General features: G+C 35.5%; 3 protein-coding genes and 1 non-coding gene across 6 annotated transcripts; 1 reads left to right on the plus strand and 3 right to left on the minus strand.

The window, feature by feature from the left end:
* Positions 1–586: 586 nt before the first annotated feature.
* On the plus strand, positions 587–2,690 carry LOC107618647 (uncharacterized). The gene is made up of 2 exons (XM_021110670.2): positions 587–796; positions 1,338–2,690. Exon 2 carries the CDS (start codon positions 1,353–1,355, stop codon positions 2,598–2,600), a length of 1,248 nt encoding a protein of 415 aa, XP_020966329.1. The 5' UTR covers positions 587–796; positions 1,338–1,352; the 3' UTR covers positions 2,601–2,690.
* A 316-nt stretch (positions 2,691–3,006) lies between these two features.
* Positions 3,007–4,141, minus strand: LOC107617211 (uncharacterized). The gene is made up of 4 exons (XR_015899776.1): positions 4,015–4,141; positions 3,739–3,880; positions 3,452–3,636; positions 3,007–3,348 (listed from the first exon to the last, which is right to left on the minus strand). It is a non-coding gene; the product is annotated as an uncharacterized LOC107617211 (transcript).
* A 784-nt stretch (positions 4,142–4,925) lies between these two features.
* On the minus strand, positions 4,926–9,413 carry LOC148543539 (pentatricopeptide repeat-containing protein At1g03560, mitochondrial-like). 3 transcript variants are annotated; one of them, XM_088499497.1, is made up of 4 exons: positions 9,081–9,413; positions 8,416–8,527; positions 7,830–7,886; positions 4,926–7,684 (listed from the first exon to the last, which is right to left on the minus strand). In XM_088499497.1, exon 4 carries the CDS (start codon positions 7,468–7,470, stop codon positions 5,575–5,577), a length of 1,896 nt encoding a protein of 631 aa, XP_088355623.1. In that variant the 5' UTR covers positions 7,471–7,684; positions 7,830–7,886; positions 8,416–8,527; positions 9,081–9,413; the 3' UTR covers positions 4,926–5,574. The 3 variants fall into 3 exon arrangements, with proteins under 3 accessions (XP_088355623.1, XP_088355622.1, XP_088355624.1); XM_088499498.1 differs by lacking the exon at positions 7,830–7,886 and having other exon boundaries at positions 5,133–5,345; positions 5,559–7,684; positions 9,081–9,330; XM_088499496.1 differs by lacking the exon at positions 7,830–7,886 and having other exon boundaries at positions 9,081–9,374.
* Positions 9,414–10,552: 1,139 nt separating this feature from the next.
* LOC107617210 (heat shock 70 kDa protein 15) lies at positions 10,553–16,244 on the minus strand. The gene is made up of 10 exons (XM_088498311.1): positions 16,068–16,244; positions 13,900–15,110; positions 13,392–13,622; positions 13,215–13,310; positions 12,892–13,116; positions 12,156–12,344; positions 11,913–12,059; positions 11,552–11,701; positions 11,341–11,471; positions 10,553–11,214 (listed from the first exon to the last, which is right to left on the minus strand). Exons 2-10 carry the CDS (start codon positions 15,067–15,069, stop codon positions 11,022–11,024), a joined length of 2,532 nt encoding a protein of 843 aa, XP_088354437.1. The 5' UTR covers positions 15,070–15,110; positions 16,068–16,244; the 3' UTR covers positions 10,553–11,021.
* Positions 16,245–22,519: the final 6,275 nt, after the last annotated feature.

Below are 22,519 nucleotides of genomic sequence, written 5' to 3' on the forward strand. Positions count from 1 at the left end.
CCAATGTACGTATCTTACTTGCAAATCACTGAAATGGGCCACTTTAGATGTGGGACACCCATTTAGAATGATTCGTTCTAAACATTGATATTAAAATATTAATCCATGATTAATAAAGAAAAATAATAATAGCAATAAAAAAAATCCAAAACCAATTGATTGATGAATGCCGCCGACCTAATAATTAATCAAATGTGTTGACTCCAATTAAAAAAATTGTTGATCCAAACAGTGTTAAATTTTTTTTTTTTTAACCAAAATATAAGACTCGAACTCGCAACCTCTTAATTGAGTATGGAGAGACTATACCATTTGAGCTGTAACTCATTGGCAAAAAATTTGGAAAAATAGGAGACTCGATCCCGCAACCTCTTAATTAGATATAATATATTTGAATATTATATTATCCATGTATATTAAAAAAAATTATATAGTAATGTTAAAATAATTAATATAAATTTTCAGATATCATTTTATTAATAACTGAAAAAATAATAAAATAAAATATAGCAAGTGTGAACACATGAGGCGTACATTAGCAGCAACTATTTTCTATCTATATAGTATCTGTAGTTCTATACTCTGCACCTGCTTCTGCTTTTTTCAGTTCACCTATTCTCTCTCTACCCATTTTCTTGTCATTACTTTTCTTCAATATTCGATTTTGCTCTTCATTCAATTTGAAATTTACAAACTTTGCATCCTTTGCAATCACTTCAGAGGGTAAAGTTTGTGAATTTGAATTCTGTTTTCCTTCTTTTCTTTTCCGTTTATGGAAAAATTGCCCTTCTTTTAGGTAAGAGTCATGTCTCCTCATTTTCTTTTAATTTGATTTGAGCTTCTGAATTATTTGTCTCTTTAAAATATTTCTACTTTCCTTTTCAGTTCAATCAATTTTTTTTTACTCTCTGGGTATCATCCCTATTTATTTCTATGATGATTTAAGTTGTGAAATGAAAGATGAAAAATAATTGGGAATTGAGAGGTTGAAGCATTTTTCTTTTTCTCCCTGCATTACTGATTTGTGCCAATGAAGCTTCACAGTTTCCATATTAGAAACAAAGGATAAGTTTATTTCATGTTAGATTTTTTTTTTTTCTTTTTCAATAAATTATTGAACCTTAGTTGAATCTGGAATAAGAATCTATTTACCTGGAGGGATTGGATTTTGGGAATCAAACCTGGGATATGTAACATATGTTCAAATGTTGTGTCCAAATATGAGTTGTTAATTGACAATTTTATTGTTCAAAGTTTGGAATTTTTTCCTTTAAAAGAAAAAAGTAATAATTGAGGGAAATATTTGTTCTCTTGTTTTTATTTCCTTGCAATTGGAGGTTATTGTTTTCTAAATGGATGGAACTGAGGATGATGATCTAAGGTATCCCTCTAACCCATATGGTGTTAATCACCAGGGTTATGGCTATCTGAGTCATAGGAGACTTCCGGTTCGGACTTCACAGTATATTCAGCCAGTTGCAAATGATTTTGTGGAACATAATGACAATGCCAATGATAATGAGGAGGAGAAGGAGGATGAAGAAGATGAAGATGAAGAACAGATAATAGAAGAAGATCATGATGATGGTGATGATGTTGATTCCCAAAGGAATGCTGTCCCCAACAATGTTGAGGAAGGTGATGATGAAGACAGGGATGGGGATGAAATTGGTGGTAACAATGATGATGGCGAGGAGGAGGATGATGAGGAGGATGAGGAAGATGATGATGATGCTAAGCCGAAAATATATAGCATGAAGGTTGATGATGATATGGAGTGGCACCCGAAAAAGCGAAAGCTGAAGAGTTTGATTTCAGCTTATGAATTTGCACCCCGGGTACCAGCGCCATCGGCTGCGGCTCCTTCAACCCCTAAACCATCTTCTGGTGGTAGGAACTCCCTTACTGATTGGACCGAGCGCGAGACTTTCGTTCTTCTTGATGCTTGGGGTGATAAGTTTCTTCAACATGGGAGGAAGAGTCTTCGGTCTGAGGAATGGCAAGAAGTTGGAGAGAAGGTATCAAAAGTTTCCAAGATTGAAAGGAAAGATGCTCAGTGTCGAAACCGGTTAGATACCTTGAAGAAGAAGTACAAGAAGGAGAAGGCTAAATCAGAGAAAATGGGTAGTGGAACTTGCAAGTGGGTTTATTTTCAGAGGATGGATAAGCTGATGTCCTCTCCAGCGCAGCAATCAGGTCTCTCATGCGGTTTGGACTCCGGAGAATATGTGTTTACGAATCCTCGAGTTTATTTGAACCGCGCAAATGGGTTTGATCAGATGAGGGATAGTCCTGGGAATTCTGAATCCTTTGGCGAACAAGGTTCAAATGGACATAAACATAAGAAAAGAAGGTATGCAAGGTACAGCGACTATGATGCATCCTCATTCAGATTGCTTGCCAATTCCATTCAGAAATTCGGCGAGATATATGAGAAGATTGAGAGCAGTAGAAGGCAGCAGATGGTGGAACTGGAAAAGATGAGGATGGAGTTCCATAAGGATCTTGAAACACAAAAGAGGCAGATCCTAGAGAGAATTCAGAGTGAAATTTCAAAACTACATCAGAGAGATGATGATGAGGAGGAGAATGATGACTAGTGTAAGGGTGGCATTTGATGTTCTGTAACATTGTTATGTGACATACTCTGCTACATTAACATTATATTTGAAACATTTTTCCCCTTCCAATTTTTCTTGTGATTTATGATCCATGCTTTTTGCCATTATTGTTGCAATATCTTTGAAACTAGAACAGGATGGATGGATGTTCCGTTGTGCTCAATAGCTGTCTAATCTATATCAACTACTTATTTGTTCTTTTAATTATGCATTTTTATGAGTTTGGATCAAAGAACACCTAATTCATGTATTATTGCTTTTTTATATAAACTTGTGTGCCAATTTTATGCAACTAGTGTATGACCCGCGCATACGCGCGGGCTGCTTTATAATGGTCATACCTCCGTGGTCATGAACTTCCTGGTATTATAACTCTTAATGCTACACTGTCGAAATTATTTGGTTCAATAATTACAACTCACGGGTTTGACAACCGAGATAAGGCTTTAGCTTATTAGTTTCCATCTTCATAGCTAGGCATAAACATATAAACTGAAATACGCATAACTGCATTAACTACCTATCTTTGACATGTAAACTTCTTTCATACTACTTTTCATATATCTGGCAAGGGTAGTCGGTCAATCCAAGCAAGCCTCAGCAATGCAACCGATAGCAATGCTGCAGTATATTTTCTGAATGTTCTTATCCAGTTCCTGAATCATGTCTTAAACAACTCTTTAATGGGGCATTTAAGGCACACTCAATCTTCAAGGAGAATTGGCCTCTGTTAATATTGAATCTCAGCAAAAATCAGTTCATAAGTATGAAACTAACAATGATAGGCCATCCAGAAATTGAAAATAAGACATCATTGAATAATATATTACCAGAGAAGAAGATCCACGTCCATGCCATGACACCAACATATGCCTGAAAATATAAAATGTTGAAAACAAAGAAATCCTTTTAATACTAACAAAACAAATGATACCTGAACATCAACATATAATTTCCCAATACATGAGACATTCCTAACAGAATAAGCACTTGCTCTTGCAACCTCAGATGCTTCCTGCAGTCAATTCAAGCGTTACTAAAAGTTGTTTAAATGGAAGATTTTATTTGAACTTAAAAACGAATGCCACAGCATCCAAACAATTTCTATAAAACAAACCTCTAACAAAGAAGCCCCCCACATAAATGGTCCCAAGTTCATGCAATCTTTTGCTAAACAAAGGAGCCCCAAAAGCAAGTTCATATTGTGCAAGCACACATTGTGATGAAATATCCAAAGCTTGTTGAAATTGTTCAACTCCCTTACATATAGAAAAACCCGAAGACAATTTCACAGATAGTTATAGAATATAAACAATTGGATGTGGTCGAACAGCCTCCAAAAATTCATGAAAGGATTTGCAAGAAAATAGAATTCATTATTAACGAGGAGTACCTTCCTAAATGAAGGTTGGTTTATGAGATATTTCCACTTTCAACCAAATCAAAGACCATCTTATCATCCAACTGGATGGCACGGACATAAGACTGATGGAGAATTCAAAAGTAAGTTGGTAGTTGAGGAATTAATCATCAATACTTGATGGCACGACCATAAGACTAATGTTCTATTTTTTGTTCTAATTGAAAATAAAAGTCAAGAAATTGGGTCAAACTAATTAGTATTGGTTATCAAACATGCAGTGATATGAAACACCAATACTCCACACAAAATTCATGAGTGCTATGGATTTGATGCAAGGTCTTTTATTCGTCTTCAAGAAGTGACTCAATTTTACACATTAATGGGCAAAATTCTTCACCTGGTATTCACGTAAGAGGGGGATATTAAAAAGGAAATTGCAAAAATCTTTTATTAGCATGTAAGATATAAAATCAATAATGAAAGATAGAAAATGAAACCAAATACCAATTCTGCCCTAAAGTACTGAGAATGAAAAAAAAAAGAGGGGGGACCAAGTAGATCTCATTGGTTCACATGAATTACTTTTGAAGAGTATGTAACATGCAAATTGAATATCGTTATACGTAACATGACAATAACTTTTCTTTGTTCTTGTTCGCCATAAAAAAACTACCCTCTCTACCCTTTTTTCATGTTGAGCCTTTCCTCTTCTAGTTAGTCATGTGAAAAGGGGGTCAACTTTGTTAATTTGAATGCTACAATGTGTACTTGCAAGTTAGGATTTGGAAATTTGGAGTGCCAAAGAAATTAGTTTTGTTCTGTACAATTTTTTTTTCAATGTATGAAAGATTTCTTGCGCCATTTGCATTTTGGTCCCATAATGTAGTACCATTATAAGAATCTAACAATGATGAAGTTAGTTCAGAGACTGAAGAGCAGTATTAAAAAAATGTAAGAAATATGTTTATTGAATAAGATATTAGTCAACATGATTCAAGAACCTGAATTAAATACAGGGATGAGAGGCTCATTCAAGAGCTTCTCTCCTTTTTCTCCTCAAAACTCACCAAAACCCCTTAGTTTCTCAACTGATTTTCTCTCACCTTATATACAAGTAACTAACTAATGACATTCTATCACATGATCAATGATTTAGTGCACATGTTATCAATGCATTTAGATGGGAAAATGTAGGCAAAGAATGCTGCCGGCAAAAGCTTCCACCTTCCACGAAACTTGATTCTGTATAATACAATAAATATGATGCAGCAAAACCTGCAGCAGTGGTGACAAATAGGTTGCCGGTCGCCACAACTATCGACATTCTAATCTTGTAAAGTTACTAACCAAGGTTCCAGCACCTGAAGAGATGTAACCAAGACTCATGTTACATGAATCGCCTCGGTTGAACATGAAATATTAGATCCTGAATTTAATCATCCCAACCCAGTCAATTAATAATAGTTCCTGGTATCAACAAACAGTTAAGTTCACTAACAACGCAACAACCAGGCATGGCTATACTTCCATACATATACAAGCTTTGACCTTTGTCAATTTTGAAGGTGCAATACCTGGCGAAAAACAGAGTCAGCTGTCAATAAGGGTTTGGAACTTCACTCTCTTTTTAACACTACGCATCCGGTCATACCCAATACCAATCTTGCTATGCATCAGCCTTATAGCCAAATCTGCATTACCAGCCTTCCTCAACGCATTGATCATCAATGTTCTAACTTTTCCAGGAATTTCTCTACCTCTGTCCACAATCCCATCGGCTAACTTGCAGGCTTCCTTCACCCGGCCGGCTTTGCACAACACATTAATCATGTCTTCATAAGCTGTTTCAAGAACAATCCCCATGGGTGCCAGCTCATCCAAGATCTTACAAGCTCTCGCTACCTTGCCCGAAAGACAGAGTCCAATTGAAAGAGCCCTAAAGCAAGCAACATTTGGTGTTATGCCCTTATCTATCATCATGTCCCATAATTTCAATGCCTCTTCATTCCGGTGCACTTTAAAAAGCTCACTGATAAGTATGGTATACGTATACACAGTCTGCTCGCAACCGTCCTCCTCCATCCGTTTAAACAGTGCCAATGCTTCATCAATCCTCCCACCTTTACACCATCCATCGATAAGTGCATTATAGCAATAAGAATCCGGGGGGCACCCCTTATCAACCATCTCATAAAACAACTTCTCGGCTTCATCAACTCTCCCAGCCTTCCCAAGGCCATCAATCAAACTCGAGTAAAATACTGCATTCACCATGACACCATTCTCTTTACAAAACTCTAAATAACCCAAAGCTTCCTCCACTCTCCCACCCTTACACAAACCATTAACAATCGCCCCATAAGTAACTTCATCCGGTTTAATCCCCTCCTGTCTCATCCTCTCAAACAACCTCATCGCCCCGTCAACATTCCCAGTTTTTGCATAACCATCGATCAACGCCGTGTACACCGCCTTATTGGCTCCGCAACTATCCCTTCTCATCTCTTCAAACACATTGAGACCCTCAACAACCTTCCCTTGCCTGCAAAGCCCACACACCACCAAACTATAAGCATGTGGAGGAACCACCAACCCCTTCTCCTTCATCTCATGGTAAAGCCTCACACAACAATCCACATCCCCTTCGCCATAACACGCCTGCATAACCGTCATGTAACTAACCTTATCCGGCCCCACATTACCACCATCATCCCCAGCCTCCATCTCCCTAATCATCTCCAAGGCCTTCCTAGTTTTCCCAACCTTACAATACCCTTTAATAACCGTATTGTAACTAACCGAATCCGGCCTCACATTAACCTCCCTCATCGCCTCGAAAACCCTAACCGCCGATTCCACCATACCGGCATTAATCAATCCGTTCATCAACGAATTGAAATTATACAAATTCGGCTCAAGGCCATCCTCCTTCATGTTCCGCCACATCCACAACAGCTCCTCCACCATGCCAACTGCGGCAAAGCTCCTGAGCAAGGAGTTAACGGCGGCGGCAGTTAATTTAAACTTCCGGCACTTGAATTCTTGTAGAATGTTCTGGAACACAGTGGAATCGAAGGATGAAGAAAAGGAGAGGGTTTCGATGAGAGAGACGTAGGAATGGAGGGAATGGGAGTAGCTAGGTTGAGAGTGAGCCCAGTGGAAGAAGCGCGTGGCAAGGAGGGGTTGGTTGGTGAGGGAGCGGAGGGTGTGGGAGACGAAGTTGGGGGAGAGAGTGATAAGGAATTTGTTGCAGAAGGAGGTGAGGTTGGATTCCATGGAAGGGGAACCGTCGAGGAGGGAGAGGATTTGGGGGAGCCATGGGGATGGGGAAGGAGGGTCACGGGAGGCTGAAACGATGACGTCTGAGAGGTCGTAGAAGGGTTCGACGACTTCGTGGGGAGGGGGAGTGGAGAATCGTGATGATGACGTGGCAGTGTGTGAATGTCGTTTGAGGAGCTTTACAAGTATTCTGCTGCTGCTTCTCATATGGGGATTCAAAGAAGAACCGCAGGGTTGGCTAGTTAGAGTTGGAGTTTCTCAACTCTCAACGGCGTCTGGCGTCTGGCGTCTGGCGTCTGTACTGTAATCTCTCTCTTGTTTAGGGAATTCTATTTTGTTTGGAGCAAGGTTCTGAGAACCGAACCGGTTATTGAACCGCTCTAATCACTGGTTCACTGATTCACTGATTCAACCGGTCTAACTGTGATTCAACCAAAAAAACCGTTTTAGAATAAAATAATAAATAAATTATAAATAAACTTCTAGAATATAGAAGCAGCTTGTGAGTGACTATTGAAAGAAATGCCAATTCAAATAGTACAAAGTGTGAAGATATCAGATAACACCATGATATATTGAAAGAAACCCAATAAACAACACTATAATCGCTGTTCCAAGAAGTCCTAAGAGAATGCAAAGCTAAATTAAAAACAGTAAATACAGAAAGTAACATTTCAAAGAGAGAGAACAAGTATATCAATACTCGATATTCTTAATTGTTATTATCCTATTCCGCAACATATGCAAGCTATAATGTACAAATACTTCGTTTCTACTCAAATATCTGTACCATAGGCATATCTGCATCATATATTATTAAATTAAACTTCTTAATTGTGACTATAGTTTTGATAAGATGGCCCTATTTACATATTCCTATTTGTGCAAGATGGAAGGCAAGACTAGCTAGCTTTAATTCTCTTACAAGAAACTAGTATAACTTGGAAAACAACAATGATAAAGCCATGAAGAGATTCTATTAGTTCCTACTAAACAAAACAATTAGATCAAAATTAAGGGTGAATTTTCAGTATTAAGAAATTAACTGTGTCTCTTGAATCTCCAATTCAATTATGCCAGACCAGTAATCCAAAGAGTTGACTTACTATACAATGAAGGAGTGCAGAAATAGAAGGAAAGATGAAGAGGTACCAGAGGGCAGAAAAAGAGTTAGTTTTCTTGTTCCTGCGAGTGTGAGCATGCGCTGATGCTGTGGAAATCTATTTCCTTTTGCTGGTTCAGATTGCCATTTTCCTTCTCAGTTCTGATAAAGAACATTGACAATTGAGAAAGATGATCAACACAACGCAAGTGAAGAGTGGAGAGCGAACATTGACAGTTGAGAAAGATGATCAACACAGCAGAGCCACAAAACACACCACAGCACACCAGAATCCAGAACCCACAGCAGCAGCAGCATTACAGCCAGAAAATTAATAGCAGCACAAAATTAATACTACCAACAGCATTCAGCATTCAGCAACAAAAATTATCATTCAGCAACAAACAGCATTTGATTTGATTTCGATTTTTAACATTCAGCAACAAACATTACAAAACAGCAACAAATAATCCCTAATCACACTAAACCTGAAATCAATAAAGCTAAACAAAAAATTTCAATAATGATTTGATTTCCATTTTTAGCAGCAACAAGAAAATTTCAACAAAAATTTCAGGAATTAAAAAAAAAGAGCAGCAGCACAAAATCAATTATTTGATTTCCATTAATCCATTCACAATTTCACGTTCAAAAATCAGCAAACAGAGCATAAAAGGAAGAGAAGAACCGAAGAAGTGAAAGCAGTGCCACTAACCTTCAGTGGAGACACGAACGGCGACCGGCGAGACGGCGGCGAGCTACTCCAACCTCGAAAGAGAAGCCAGGGAGGACGGGGACAGCGGGAAGGAGGACGCCGAGCTACAAGAGAGGGCCTGGGCTACAAGAGAGGACGCGGAGGCGACGACAGCACGGACGGCGGCGGCACTGTCTCAGAACCGTTGCAGGGAGAACCTAGGGTTTGGTTGGGTGATTTTGAACTTTGCTTGAGTTCAGAGATAGATCACGAACAGGGGGTGTTGGGAGAAGGGGTGAGTGAGGGCTGACCGTTAGGGGATTTTTTTTTTTTTTTCTTTAAAACCAAAACGGTGCCATTTAACAAGAACCGGGCGGTTACTGGTCCGGTCCAACCGTCCGGTTTCCTGCCGGTTTAGCGATTTCGAGCAATTTTCTAATAAACGGTTATTTATAGCGAATTGAACTGTTTTCATTGTCAGTTCTCGGTTGGACCGATTCGACTATTTGGTCCGATTTTTAAAACCATAATTTGGAGCGTATAAACATTTTTTCAAAAAAAGAAAGTTAAAATGAAAAAAAATATAAGCTAATTCTTTTAAATTTCAAAGTGAGACTTGAATTCGCAACTTTTAGATGAATATAGAATAACTATGCCAACGAGCTTATGCCACCTAGAAGTTGCGGATTCGAATCACATTCCTAATTTTGAAAAATATATATATAAAAGCTTATTGTTAATTCATAAAAGTTAATTTATATTTATATTTTTTAACTAGAATTGAAAAAATAAGACTAAATTGATTCCATATCATTTATTATCACATCATCGTCAACTTAGCTCTTCGCGAGCCAACGAGCTATAACTCAAACGACATAGTCTCCCCATACTCATTTAGAGGTCGTCGGTTCGAATATTCCTATCTTTGGTTAAAAAAAAAAAAAAAAAGAACTTAGCTCTTCACTATCTACATCATAGTAGCGTAAACGAAGCAAAGAAGTACTTTTAGCCATTACTTTAATATATTTAATCTAGCAATTTTTTAACATTTCTCTTGATAAAATATACCAAATATGATTTGATTGGTTATAAAAGTTAAGTTCACATATGAAATTAGAAATTTAACTTTAATATAATGTAAAAAAATTGTACAAATATCAAATTACATATCACGTTGCCACACCAATAAAAATATTTGCTTTTCTTTACATTCCTTGCATAAAAGATTATCCAAAACAAAATTAGATAAATGAATAAATACATCAAAATTAAATTCTTAAATTAAATCACCGAAAAGAAGTTTGAAAACCAATTTGAGTGGACTTTCAAATTAAGTAACTTGAGCCTTACTTTACATCAAAGAACTTCATAATATTGATTTTTTACTCAACTTACTCTTGGTCTTGTCTACTTCAGATCATAGCCCATCAACAAATACAAATCGATTACCTAAAAATTCGACCATTTGTTTTAACAATAAATATTGCACTAACTTCTAACAATTCATTCTTTATTTGTAAGACTAAAATAAAAGGAAAATCGTGGTGATATAAAAAGGTTACATTGTCACTAAAAATGAAAATTAATTATAAAATGGGAAACAAACATTATAATTCAACCTCTAGAAATCAACATCGTACATAAAATTGGCCTATTCCCCTTGGGCTTGGGAATCCAGACCGCACATTATCCTCTTCAAAACCCTTTGATAAAAAAATCCGGATTTCAAAGATCACCATAATATTAAGTACTTAAAAACCTGACCAATCAACCAACCAACCAAGCGAGAGTGCAAAACCCAAACCTCCCAGCGCAGCCACTCAATCACAAGGCACAAAACCCACCTTTCTCTTCCCAAGTCCCATCAGCATGCTTATATAGAAGGTATTAATAGAATAATTGGTCTTTGACTCAATGAACTTGATCGCAATAAACAAGCAATAATTATGAAGACCCTGTGTTCTATGGTTTATTCTCGGTCTCCATCGATTCTTGTGGGATGTCACTACCATCGTTCCGTGAATTCTCATTAGTGTTGGCACTTGCACCACCCTGAGGTTGCTGCTGCTCACCACCCTGTGGTGGGGTTGTTGCTTGTGCTGGGGGAGTAGCTGGCTTGGCTGGTTTTGGCTTTGTCATAATTGGCTTGCAGAACCTGTCACATAAATAATTATTAAAATGAATAATTTAAAAAGGAACAGTGACTAACTGTCCAAGATGTTTGTTTTACAAACTGGAAGACAGCAAAGCATAACAAGAAATAAATCAAATCCAGAAATACCTGTCAACAGCTTCCGCTTTCCTTCTTACTTCAGCAGACAAGAGTACAGGGTTGGCATATTTTGGGAGTGATTCCTGCTGTTGCGTTTTCTCCCTAAGCCAGTTTTCAGCCTCAACACACTCATTTAGGACCTACAAACATTTATGTCATTGATGTCAAGTTGTTAACCATAGAAGAATCACCGGCAGGAAGAAAATTAGCAAGCAACTACCTTCTGCTTCTCATTGATGTCAATGTGATCAAATTTGGGATCACTTGACATTGCAGCTTCTCTGTAACTATTTATACAATAGTTGAGCTGATCAATTACTGTGCCCCTCTCCGTGTGTTCTTTATAACGAGCTTCAATAGGATCACCTTGCTGCAATAATGCAAAACTCTATTAAGATTGTAAAATTACAGAAAAAATCACAGAAATACTTCCTGCTGCTAATGTTACTGTGTGGCAACTAGCAACAAAGAAAGTAGCAGCAACATGAAGGAATTTTCGGTCCCTGTTTTTTCTATGAAGTTTTACAGTTTCAATGGGGGACAAGCAGGGTTCTCTAGCCCGCAAACTTCTTAGTTCTTACCTTTTTAAGTTCTTCAAGTTTCGCAATATATACGCCTTTAGTTTCGTCTTCACCATCCTCATATAGCCAGTCTTCCACCTGCTGAAGTCTAGCAGTAAAATCTTCCCTCTCTGGAGCAGTGACAAAATCTTGATATTTGTCATTAAGCTGAAATGGTAACAAAAGTTTCACTTCAATAAACATCAAATAATGGGCATTTGTACTTGAAAAATTAGGCAAGAAACGAGAAAAGATAAGCCTCACCTTGTTCCGCATTTCATAAACATAAGCCTCAACGGCATTTTTCTTGTCTTTTGTTTCTTCCATCACGCGATCTTGCAAAGCCATTTCAAACTCCTTCTCTACAGCTTTCTGGAGATCCACTTGTTCCATAGCTCCATAAACCACCTCTGCTACAGGAATATTTGCTTTCTTAACCTTTTTCTTCGGAGCCTGAACCAACAACATTCAAGGCACACTAAGCCAAATTATAAATACCGACTCATGCTGGACAACAACAATATTTTATGATTAATTATGCATGATAGTAAGCAAATTATCAATATAAGGTGTAAGATTCACTTTAAACCGAAGAGACTTCATGCAGGTTGATTCCAATATTATGTGAACTGATGGAAATACCACCAAAAAATAAAAAGAATCACATACACTCAATGATGAGGTCATATCTGCAAAACTATCATGTATATGATGTTCTCTCAGATTGTTGAACAGAAAAATATGGTAACATCATCCTACTAAATTAAACAATGCAAAAGTAACCCCTGAAAAAGCACATCCTCTTCTTGACATAGATACCAATATAAATAAGCAGCTAGTTCTAGAATGTCAATGCTCCATTGCGGGAAGCCACATAAACCCAGAAGTATAAAATTTTAAAAATAATTAACGTGGTGTCACAAAATTTAATGAATGCAAAGTTAATTGAAAACAGAAAGCTTCTTCCATATGCTTGTGTATTCCTTTCACCGGGACAAACCTTAGTATCGGTGTCAATTTGAACAGGCTTTTCTCCAGTCTCAGGGCTACCATTTTCAGGCCCAGTGGTATCAGTATTAGCCTTCGCATCTTGCATGTTAACATCAGTGTCATTGGAGGTTGGAGGAGCAGCACCATCAGCAGGGGATTCATCAGTATCCATCTTGGTGTTTTCTGCAGCTGATTCTTTGGAAACCGGAACGTCAACTTCTTCCTCTTCCAATAGCTAAAACAGGAAAGCAGAAGTTATTAGATCACAGGAGCAGATGGTCTCTGAAGTCATGTCAAACGAGAAAAATAAACCACTAAAGCTTTTACACTTACAGTTGCTGAATCAATAGATACGATTCCATGCAAATTCAAACGAACTCTCACTTTAACTTTTGCTCTTTCAGTTTTTGTAGTTTGGAACGGACCAATCTGCATGCACTTGAGAGTCAGAGGACCAGTAAAGGGGGAAAATGTTACAGAAACAAGAAAAAAACTTCAAATACGACTTACAGTATATGTACTGATCTTGGCAGGTGTTTGCAGTTCACTCACATCACTATATTGTACATCAATAGAGAATGTTCCTGGCCTGTAGAATGTCAATGCCTTAATACTTGGAATGGGATTGCCCTTGGGGAAAACAAGGCTACTTTGCTGATTATCTGATCCAATATTTCCCTGTGCATCTGGTCCAGAACCTTTCCATGAAAGGGAAATTGCAAAAGGAAAACTTTCATTGACCTACACAGTCCAACATAAGAAGACAATGTCATACCGGATGGAGAAGGGAAACTTAGTCTTGGTGTATGAACAGTTTACTGCAGAGACATAGCAAATATAATTGCAAAAGTTCCCCTTTATAAAAGAAGAATAGGAAGATAAAACTCATGATTCCTAAAGGCCTGCAGAGTTTTATCGTGAGTAAGCACTTCAGAGAATAACAAATAAATTTCCACAACAAATTCTTTACATGAGTGCATCTGGAGTGAAAATAGAGAAAGTTCAAAGGAAATATTACCTGAAACTCTCGTACTTTAAAAGTTGGACTAAGAATTGCACATTGCAAGGCACAACCCTTAGCAACACACTCACTAGCATTCATTGTTCGTCTAGGCTCCTTTTTGAAGAAATCTGTCAATATTTTATTTATAGCTGGTACACGAGATCCTGAACCAACCACCTCAACCATGTGAACATTTTCAATTGTAAGAGCTGCTTCAGCTAGTGCCTTCTCCAAAGGTCCCTTCACACGTTCCAAAATTGGGAGACTTAGTTGCTCAAACTCATCGCGCTTGATGAAGCCTCTGACATCCTTCTCATCCATTAAGCATTCAATATTCAGAGGTGCCTCGGGATTTGCACTAAGCACCTTCTTCAGCTTCTCACAAGCAGCCCTAAGCCTCAAACAAGCCCGGGCATTCTGGAAAACATCAATTTTGTACTCCGTCTTAAATTTTTCGGCAAAGTGATGGAACAGAACCTCATCAAAATCCCTACCACCCAGAGACCTGTCATAGGAGTGAGCCAATACTTTCAGCTGTCCCTTTTTGAAGCCAGCAATGCACACTTGCATGCTAGCATGTCCAATGTCGACAAAAGCAACATTCAGCTGATCATTCTCAGGAAGATCGGTCTTGTAAATCCCATAAGCCAAGGCAGTTGCAGTTGTTTCATGGAACAGGCGAAGCGGATGCAGACCAGCAATAGTGGCTGCATCCAAGACAGCCCTCCTCTGAATATCAGTAAAATAAACCGGGATTCCAATGCAACAATCAACAACAGCAGCATTGAGATTTTTCTGGGCTATTTCCTTAAGATTTGACAGCATCATTCCAAATACTTGAGTAGGTGTAAATGTTTTAACTTCACCCATGTAGCGTGCATGAATTAATGGGAATCCATCAGGGCCTTCTGTGACATTAAAAGGCAAAGACTTGATATCCCGCTGCAATTCAGGATCAGAGAATTTTTTGCCAATGAGTCTCTTCATCTGTGAGACAGAATTCTTGGGGTTCATCATAGTTGATGCAGCCCCAGCAGTCCCAATAAAGCGTTGCTTGTCACCAAAGCACACAATGGCAGGTGTTTCACGCTTCGACTCATCATTAAGTACAACATCAATTCCCCTCTGCCTTGCAACTGCAACGATGCAGCTCTCATTGCCAAAATCAAAACCCACCACGCTCATTTTTGCTAACTAAAATTTGATCCGCCAGCCAAGAAGAAAATCTGCCAAAAAAAAAAATTACAACTGGGAAGCATGGTGAAGACAAAAACAGAAATCTCACTTGCATAAATGGAAATAGTTGCACCAAAAATGTAAAAAGAAATGATAAATCAAATTCCTTAGACAACAGCTAACAGCTCAAAAGAATCAACTAATGCTTTATATATTCAAATCATGTGCCTCTTTATATATCTTTACCTGTTGATATCTTTTCGTTATACTTCGATAAAAGACTAGAATTAGCACATTATTAAAGACATATTTATCATATAATTTAGTCACACTTGATTATTTATGATTTCATAGTTGTACATAAAATGTGTTCTTCTGTTCCCTTCCCTATTCTTCTGTACGTGTGCAACATATTTGGTAGGTCACATATATTATTGAACCATGATTAGACAAAGACTGTACTGATAATCAGTTCAATACTAAACTACTTCAACTGAGTGATCTGATCCAATTTTCTAAACATTGATGTGCATAACAGCACGCATAAAATAACAAGGAGAATCAAATGGTCAAACCATAATTTAATAAAATGAAGAAAAATGATTTAATTTCCTGATCAATCCTCCTAAACACTAAATGGAGAACGAATTTATTATACTTTAAGATTACAAGACAGTAACTGTATCTATTTCTTTCCCTTATTTAGTATATAGGAGGATCATTAGAATTATACAGCATACCATTACTAAGACAAACAACTAAATTCAGCAAAGCAAATCCCCACACACACGCACTATCAACGATTAATGGAAGAAGAACACTGATAAATACAAAAAATAGACTATTGCATCAAAATTGAGATAGGAAACTACACGAAATTGAAATCGAGAAATTGCGAATGAACAGGAACAACAATTACAGATTCATCAAGATGAAGCATAAGGAACAGATCTAGAAAATAAAAGTACGGTACGTGAATCTGAAAATGAAGGAATAGGGTTTTATACCTGGCGATGGCGTAGCAAGTAGGGATCCACGAAGGAACAGAAAGAAAAGGTTTGTGAGGTTCTGTTATTTTGTTCAGGAATAATCTGTGTTATAAATACCACTTCAATTGGCAGCTCCCAAAGGCGTAAAGAGAAGACTGAAGATTCAGTGGGGACTACACAATAGAATTAAGAATTTTCTAGTTTAGGTTTTTAAGATTTTTTAATAGAATATTATTTGATTATTAATTAATTAAAGAAAGATTTAACAATAAAAATATAGAGTAAAGTAATAATTAGGTCCTTTAAGATGTTGATTTTAGACTAATTAGTCTTTAAATAAAATATTTATTATTTTTTGAATAGTACGAAACAAAATGGAATTGTTCATATATTTCGTTATTTACATTTGTGGATATTTCATTATTGTCACATAAGCAGGAAAACAATATAATTTTAAATAGTAAAATATTTATTATTTTTTGAGTTTTCATATTCTTTCTATTAACTGCTCTCTATATATCACAAATTTTATTAAAACAAATAAAGTTTCACTCCAAAAATTGTTATTTACATGACTATCTTTCATAAATAGATACGTTAGAGTAATTAACAGTACATATAAATATTACGGTCACGTTTTAGGTGATAAATTGATAGAAGGATATCATGTGTCTACCGTTTATTATCGAAGGATCGAAGTGATACTTTTTTTCTTTAAGGACTAATTAATTTTCGAAGACTTAATTGTCACTCTACTCTAAAATATATTACCTATCAAATAATAATAATAAGAGTAACGTGAACAATTAGATCCGTGATGATTTCGCGTTCGGACAAGTTAGACCTTGAGGAAAAAAGTAACAATTAGATCTCTTAGGAGATGAGACGTTGGACACATTACATCCTTCTGTTAGTCCATGTAACAAAACGGGACGGAGTTACTTTGCTGTCCCGTTACGTGAACTGACGTGTTTGTTTCTGCCACATCTGCGGTTGAACGACGTCGTTTTGAAATTTCCTTCCTTCATATTTGTTTCACTTTGCCCTTAACCCTAAGGGAGAAGTTGAAGTCAAAGAGTCTTGGCTCTATAATAACAAAAGTCACGATTCTTCCTTCGAAGTATCAGCAACGAAGAAGACGTCGTCAAGAAAACTGGTGTTAGCAGAGACATTTTTTACTCAAGTAAAAAATGTTGATGCTTTTATCAGTTAGTGTATCTCTTTCTCAGTTCCTTTTATGGTGATCCCATTGTTTGGAACAAATTGTTTAATCTTCTGCAAAGCATAGTTTTAACTTATTTTATTGAGTATGACACATTTTACCACATTTAGAATTATTTATGCATTTGTTGTTACTTTTTGGAATTTCTGCTTATTTGTTTATGATTACTGAAACTAATAATTAGCAGAAAGACTAGTATCACTTTATGTCATAATAAAAAAAAGATAAACATGTTCTTGATTCTTTAGTTAATTGTTGTTCCAATATATTCAAATGATAATTGTGTTTCTACTTAACAGATGGATGAATTTTCTATTTCTATGTTTAACTATGATGGGAGAAAATTTGTGAAAAACAAATGAGGAGAGTTGAGTTACCGGAATGGGTTAGTTGAGGAGTTTTCAGAGATGGATCTGGGCCTTATGAACTTCTTTGGCTTGAAGGAATTGTTCAAGAGTTTAGGATACGATGATTATAAAGTAATAATATAGTTTGATCCGAATGAATACTACTAATTTTGAAGCTGATTTGCATCCAATTTTTTGAGATTCAGAGATTAATGCTTTAAGGGAGCTCAAAATTCAAAACAAAGAGTGTGAGGAGTTCTATATATATTTTGAGCATCATATTTTTTGTGGTAAAGATGCTATAGGGTGTGATGAAGCTGGTGATCCTCCTATTTCTAATGATGACAGTGATGATGATGGCTATGAGAGTACTGAAGATGAGTTGTACAAGCCCCCACCTCCTGGTGTTGACCAATCAGACATTGATATTGAAGAAGAGCATGCAAGAGTGATGAAAAAGAAGAAGGCTGCAGTAATTGTTCTCCAAACGAAAAGAAAGTTACTAATGAAGATATTTCTGTACTTAGCAATTCCCCTAAATGTCGAAATAAGAAGGAATATAAGAAGGTGAAGAGGAGTTAAAGACTACAAGAACGGGCTACACAGCGAAACCCACCACAACAATCAACAACAAGTTCAACTGATGGTATTTCTACAGAAACTTTGGCCGCAACAAGTAGTGGAACAGCTTTAAGAATGTTTCAGTTCACTCCCACCCTAGATTTAAGCCTTAATTGAAGTCTTAAATGGATGAAACTGTAGTATTTTAAATATGATTGTTTAGTATTTTGGATATGATTGTCTAGTATTTTGTGCATACTTTCTTTGGACTTAATTTCTATTTTGAATTAGACACAGTATATTGTGCAATTATGCTAATGTTTCCATGTAGGTTTTCTTTTGATTTAGTAACATAGACTTCAAGGTAGCGTTTGGTGGAGAGACAGAGATTGAAATAAATCTCAGTATTTGATAAACCCCATTTTTAGGGTTTATCTCGTGTTGAATTTAGAGTATTTTATTAACCTTTTTCTCACATTTATTCAATGAAATAGCATGGTTTTGTGATTCTCCCTTAAATTGTGCTTAAATGGGAAAACATGCTTTTAGACATTTAATTTGATTATTTTGATTCACCTTTGATTCCACTAGATGCCTTGATGTGTTTGCTAGTGATTTCAGGATTCAAAAAGGCTAGGAATGGATCAAAGGAGTGAAGAGGAAAGCATGCAAAATGGAGAACACATGGAAAAGTCAAAGATTTAGATATATTCATCCACGCGTACGCGTGGATCGCAAAATATCAAGGGACGCACACGCGTGCTGTACGCGTACGCATCGGTGGCCGCACGTGATTTTTAAATAGAAAACATGACCAGCGATTTCTGAGAGCTGTGGGCCCAGTCTACAACCAACTTTGGCGCCAAAATGCATAAAAGGACCAAGGATTGAAGGGGAAATCATCGATTCACTCATCACTTCACATCATTCACACTCATTAGGATTATTTTAGTTAGTTTTAGAGAGGGAAGCTCTCACTTCTCTCTATGATTAGAATTAGGATTAGGTTTAGTTCAATAATCTTAGATCTAGGTTTTAATTCGTGCTTTCTTCTACTTTTGCTTCTCAATTCTTTGTTGTTGCAATCATCATTCTTCTATTCTTTTGTTGTAATTTCTTCTATTTTGTTGCTATACTTTGTTGTAGATCTACTATTGTCTCTTCTACTTTCTTTCAATTCAATTTGAGGTAATTCATAATAATTGTGCTTCTTTTGATTGTTGTTGTTAATTCCTTGCAATAATTGTTGTTAGATTCTATTTTTGTTGTTGATTTACTATGTTTTCCTTTTGTGCCTTCCAAGTGTTTGATAAAATGCTTGGTTGGATTTTAGAGTTGAATTTTATGCTCTTGGTTTGGGAATGTAACTTAGGTTACTAATGTCCAAGTAATTGATTATTGGGAGCCATTAACTCTAGGTCTCACTAATTGAATTGGTGGAGAGTTAGGACTTATGGACTTGGATTGATATAGCTCATTTGACTTTCCTTTACTAGTTAGAAGATGATTTAATGGGATTGATCCTTGCCAATTCTCATGTTGTGGTTAGTGATAGGGATAGAGATCCTTGACCACCAAACCTTGCTAAGACCTTTTTAGCTATTAGTTTACTTTCTTGCCATTTATCTTTCATGTCTCTTATCTCAAAAATCCCAAACATACTTCATAGCCAATAACAAGAACACTTTATTACAATTCCTAGGGAGAACGACCCGAGGTTTGAATACTTCGGTTATTATCTTAGGGGTTTGTTACTTAGTGACAACTAAATTTTTGTATGAAAGGATTATTGTTGGTTTCGAAACTATACTTGCAACGAGATTTCATTAGTGAACTTCTAAACCGTCAAAAATCCATTCATCAATATTCTGTTTGGTGTAAAGTGGGAGACAGAAATTGAAACAAGAATAAAACTCTAATTTAATTTGCACAAAGGGTAAAATTGAAATTAATTAATTGAAATGAGGGTATTTTAGGTATAAAATATTAAAATTTCAGTCTCTATCTCCAAAAATTTTAGTTCCCTGTGTCCCTATTTTTTGGAGGTACTGAAATACTGAAATTTTGGGGACAGAGACATAAAATTTAGTACCAGTCTCTGAACCAACAAACATGATACTGAGTTTCAGTCTCCCAATTTCTGTCTCAGTACCTCAAAACAAACACTACCCAAGTGTTCAGTCTCTTTTTGAATTAACCCCTGTAATTAGAAACAATCTTTTAGAAGCTTAGATATTATAACAATGCTCTTATGGCTATTATGGTTATGTGATTTCTTTCTTTCATTTTATCATTGTGAATATTATATTCATTAACACTAACATCCATGATAAATCATTTAATGATTCAAAAATACTTATTCATTATTGTATTCATAATAATACAATTATAAATACTAATACATTCATGCATCAGCTATCTAATTTGATTCACTCAAAACTCTTGCTCCATACATTCACAATAATTATAATTAAAATACCAGCCATAAAATACATGACATTTCTAAATCTATTATAAAAAATTTTGTTTGGAATTTTCTGATTTCTACAATCCATTTTCAATCTCACAATTCTCTCCTCCAAATCAATTAATTTATCTTCCACTCTCTGCTTAGAACTTTGAACCTCCACATCTCCAATAACATCATTCAACCATCTAAAAAACTTATAGTATGACAAATTGTCCTATAATAACCAAAAAACATACCATGAATGAGAGATATAAATTTCAATTTAATGGAACACTCAAAACTCAAAAAATAAAAATAAATTGAATTAATAATTACCCTATAATTTAGGCACCCTAAGAAAAACCTATTTGGATTCTCAACTGTTCCAGACTTGTATATTATTGCATATAGCTGACAGTTACACTTGGAAACGATTTTATTGCTGAAACTTCTTGCATGTGTTGAGTCACCCCTATAATTTCAACCGCTGCCTTCATTTCTTTCTCTTTGGCACCTTGTGCTTCTGGAACTTCCAGTGCTATTCATTCTGTGTTGTGCTAAGGTTTTGTTTCAGAGTGAATAATTGAGGATTCTGGACAATTAGAGTTTGAAACATGTTAAAATTAAACAACATTCAAGGACCAATTTGTTCTCATCGTTTAGAGTAATTTCAATGTAACATTTAACGGACACCTCAATCACATTAACAGTCTATATCAAAGGCGCTGTTAGTCTTACTAACAGAAGGATGTAACATATCCACGTTTTATTTTTTGGAGAATTTAATTGTTACTTTTTTTTTCAGGATCTAAATTGTCCGAATACGAAATTCTCAGGAGGTTATTTGTCACTTTACACTAATAATAATAATAATCACTCCATAATTAATATTGTCACTAATTTTTAAATTATTCTTTATATATTAATGACTAAATAATTAAATTAGTTTCAAAAAATTACATATAAAATATTTTGATCTCCAAGATATTTATTTTTAAAAAATTATTTTGAATAGATCTATTTAAATTATGAAAATGATTAATTTTTAGTATAGTAATATTTTTTGTCTTAATTATCTTATAATAAAATGTGTTACAAAATTATTTATCTAACATATATATTTAAAATTTGATTAAAATTAATCAAAACATCAATTTATACTATGAGAATAATTTTCGAAGATCTAAAATTAAAAACAATAAGAATACAAAATTGTTTAATATAAAATTTTTTAAACTAGTTTGGAAGTATATTTTACTTTCATATAGAAAAAATTGAAGAAAAAGCTTTTTATTATAAAAATAATTTGAAAATGATATACAACGACAAAATTATAAATGAAGAATAATAATATCCACCCATAAAACTATTATAGTAATGAGTTATGCTACACCAAGGTTCTGAAAATCGAACCGGTCATCAAATCGCTCTAGCTACTGATTTACTGATTCATAGGTTTAATCGGTTCGACCGTGGTTGAACCGAAAAACCGTTTTATAATAAAATAATAAATAAAATATAAATAAACACATGAAAATATAATTATAGTCTAATCTAAACTTCAAAATATCATTCAAATTAAAAGTACTACATAAACCAGAATTATTCAAAATTATTCAAAAGTACTAAACATTACCAATAATCTCAACTCTCAAGTTCACAACAAACAACATCCAAAATTATTCAAAATTATTCACAATTATCCAACAAACAACAAAATCCAGTTTAGTAAACAAACCAAAATCAGTTCATGTTTAAGTAATCAGTTAATCACTAATGAGTAAACAACAATTATTAACCAAAGTTCACAGTTCATCATGTTGAATCACAGTTCAGTTTCAGTAATCAGTTTCACTAATCACTCACTAGTCAATAATCACAGTACAGGGAG

The sequence above is a fragment of the Arachis ipaensis genome, chromosome B9, assembly GCF_059453495.1.
Source record: "Arachis ipaensis isolate K30076 ecotype BB chromosome B9, ASM5945349v1, whole genome shotgun sequence".
Lineage (NCBI taxonomy): Eukaryota > Viridiplantae > Streptophyta > Magnoliopsida > Fabales > Fabaceae > Arachis > Arachis ipaensis.

Coding starts and splice junctions, on each gene's coding strand:
- LOC107618647 (XM_021110670.2), top strand. CDS start 1,353: ATGGATGGAACTGAGGATGATGATCTAAGGTATCCCTCTAACCCATAT.
- LOC148543539 (XM_088499497.1), bottom strand. CDS start 7,470: ATGAGAAGCAGCAGCAGAATACTTGTAAAGCTCCTCAAACGACATTCA.
- LOC107617210 (XM_088498311.1), bottom strand. CDS start 15,069: ATGAGCGTGGTGGGTTTTGATTTTGGCAATGAGAGCTGCATCGTTGCA. Junction 13,311..13,391: donor CCAAGATCAGTACATATACT/GTAAGTCGTATT, acceptor AAGTGCATGCAG/ATTGGTCCGTTCCAAACTAC. Junction 12,345..12,891: donor AAATTGACACCGATACTAAG/GTTTGTCCCGGT, acceptor TTGTTGGTTCAG/GCTCCGAAGAAAAAGGTTAA.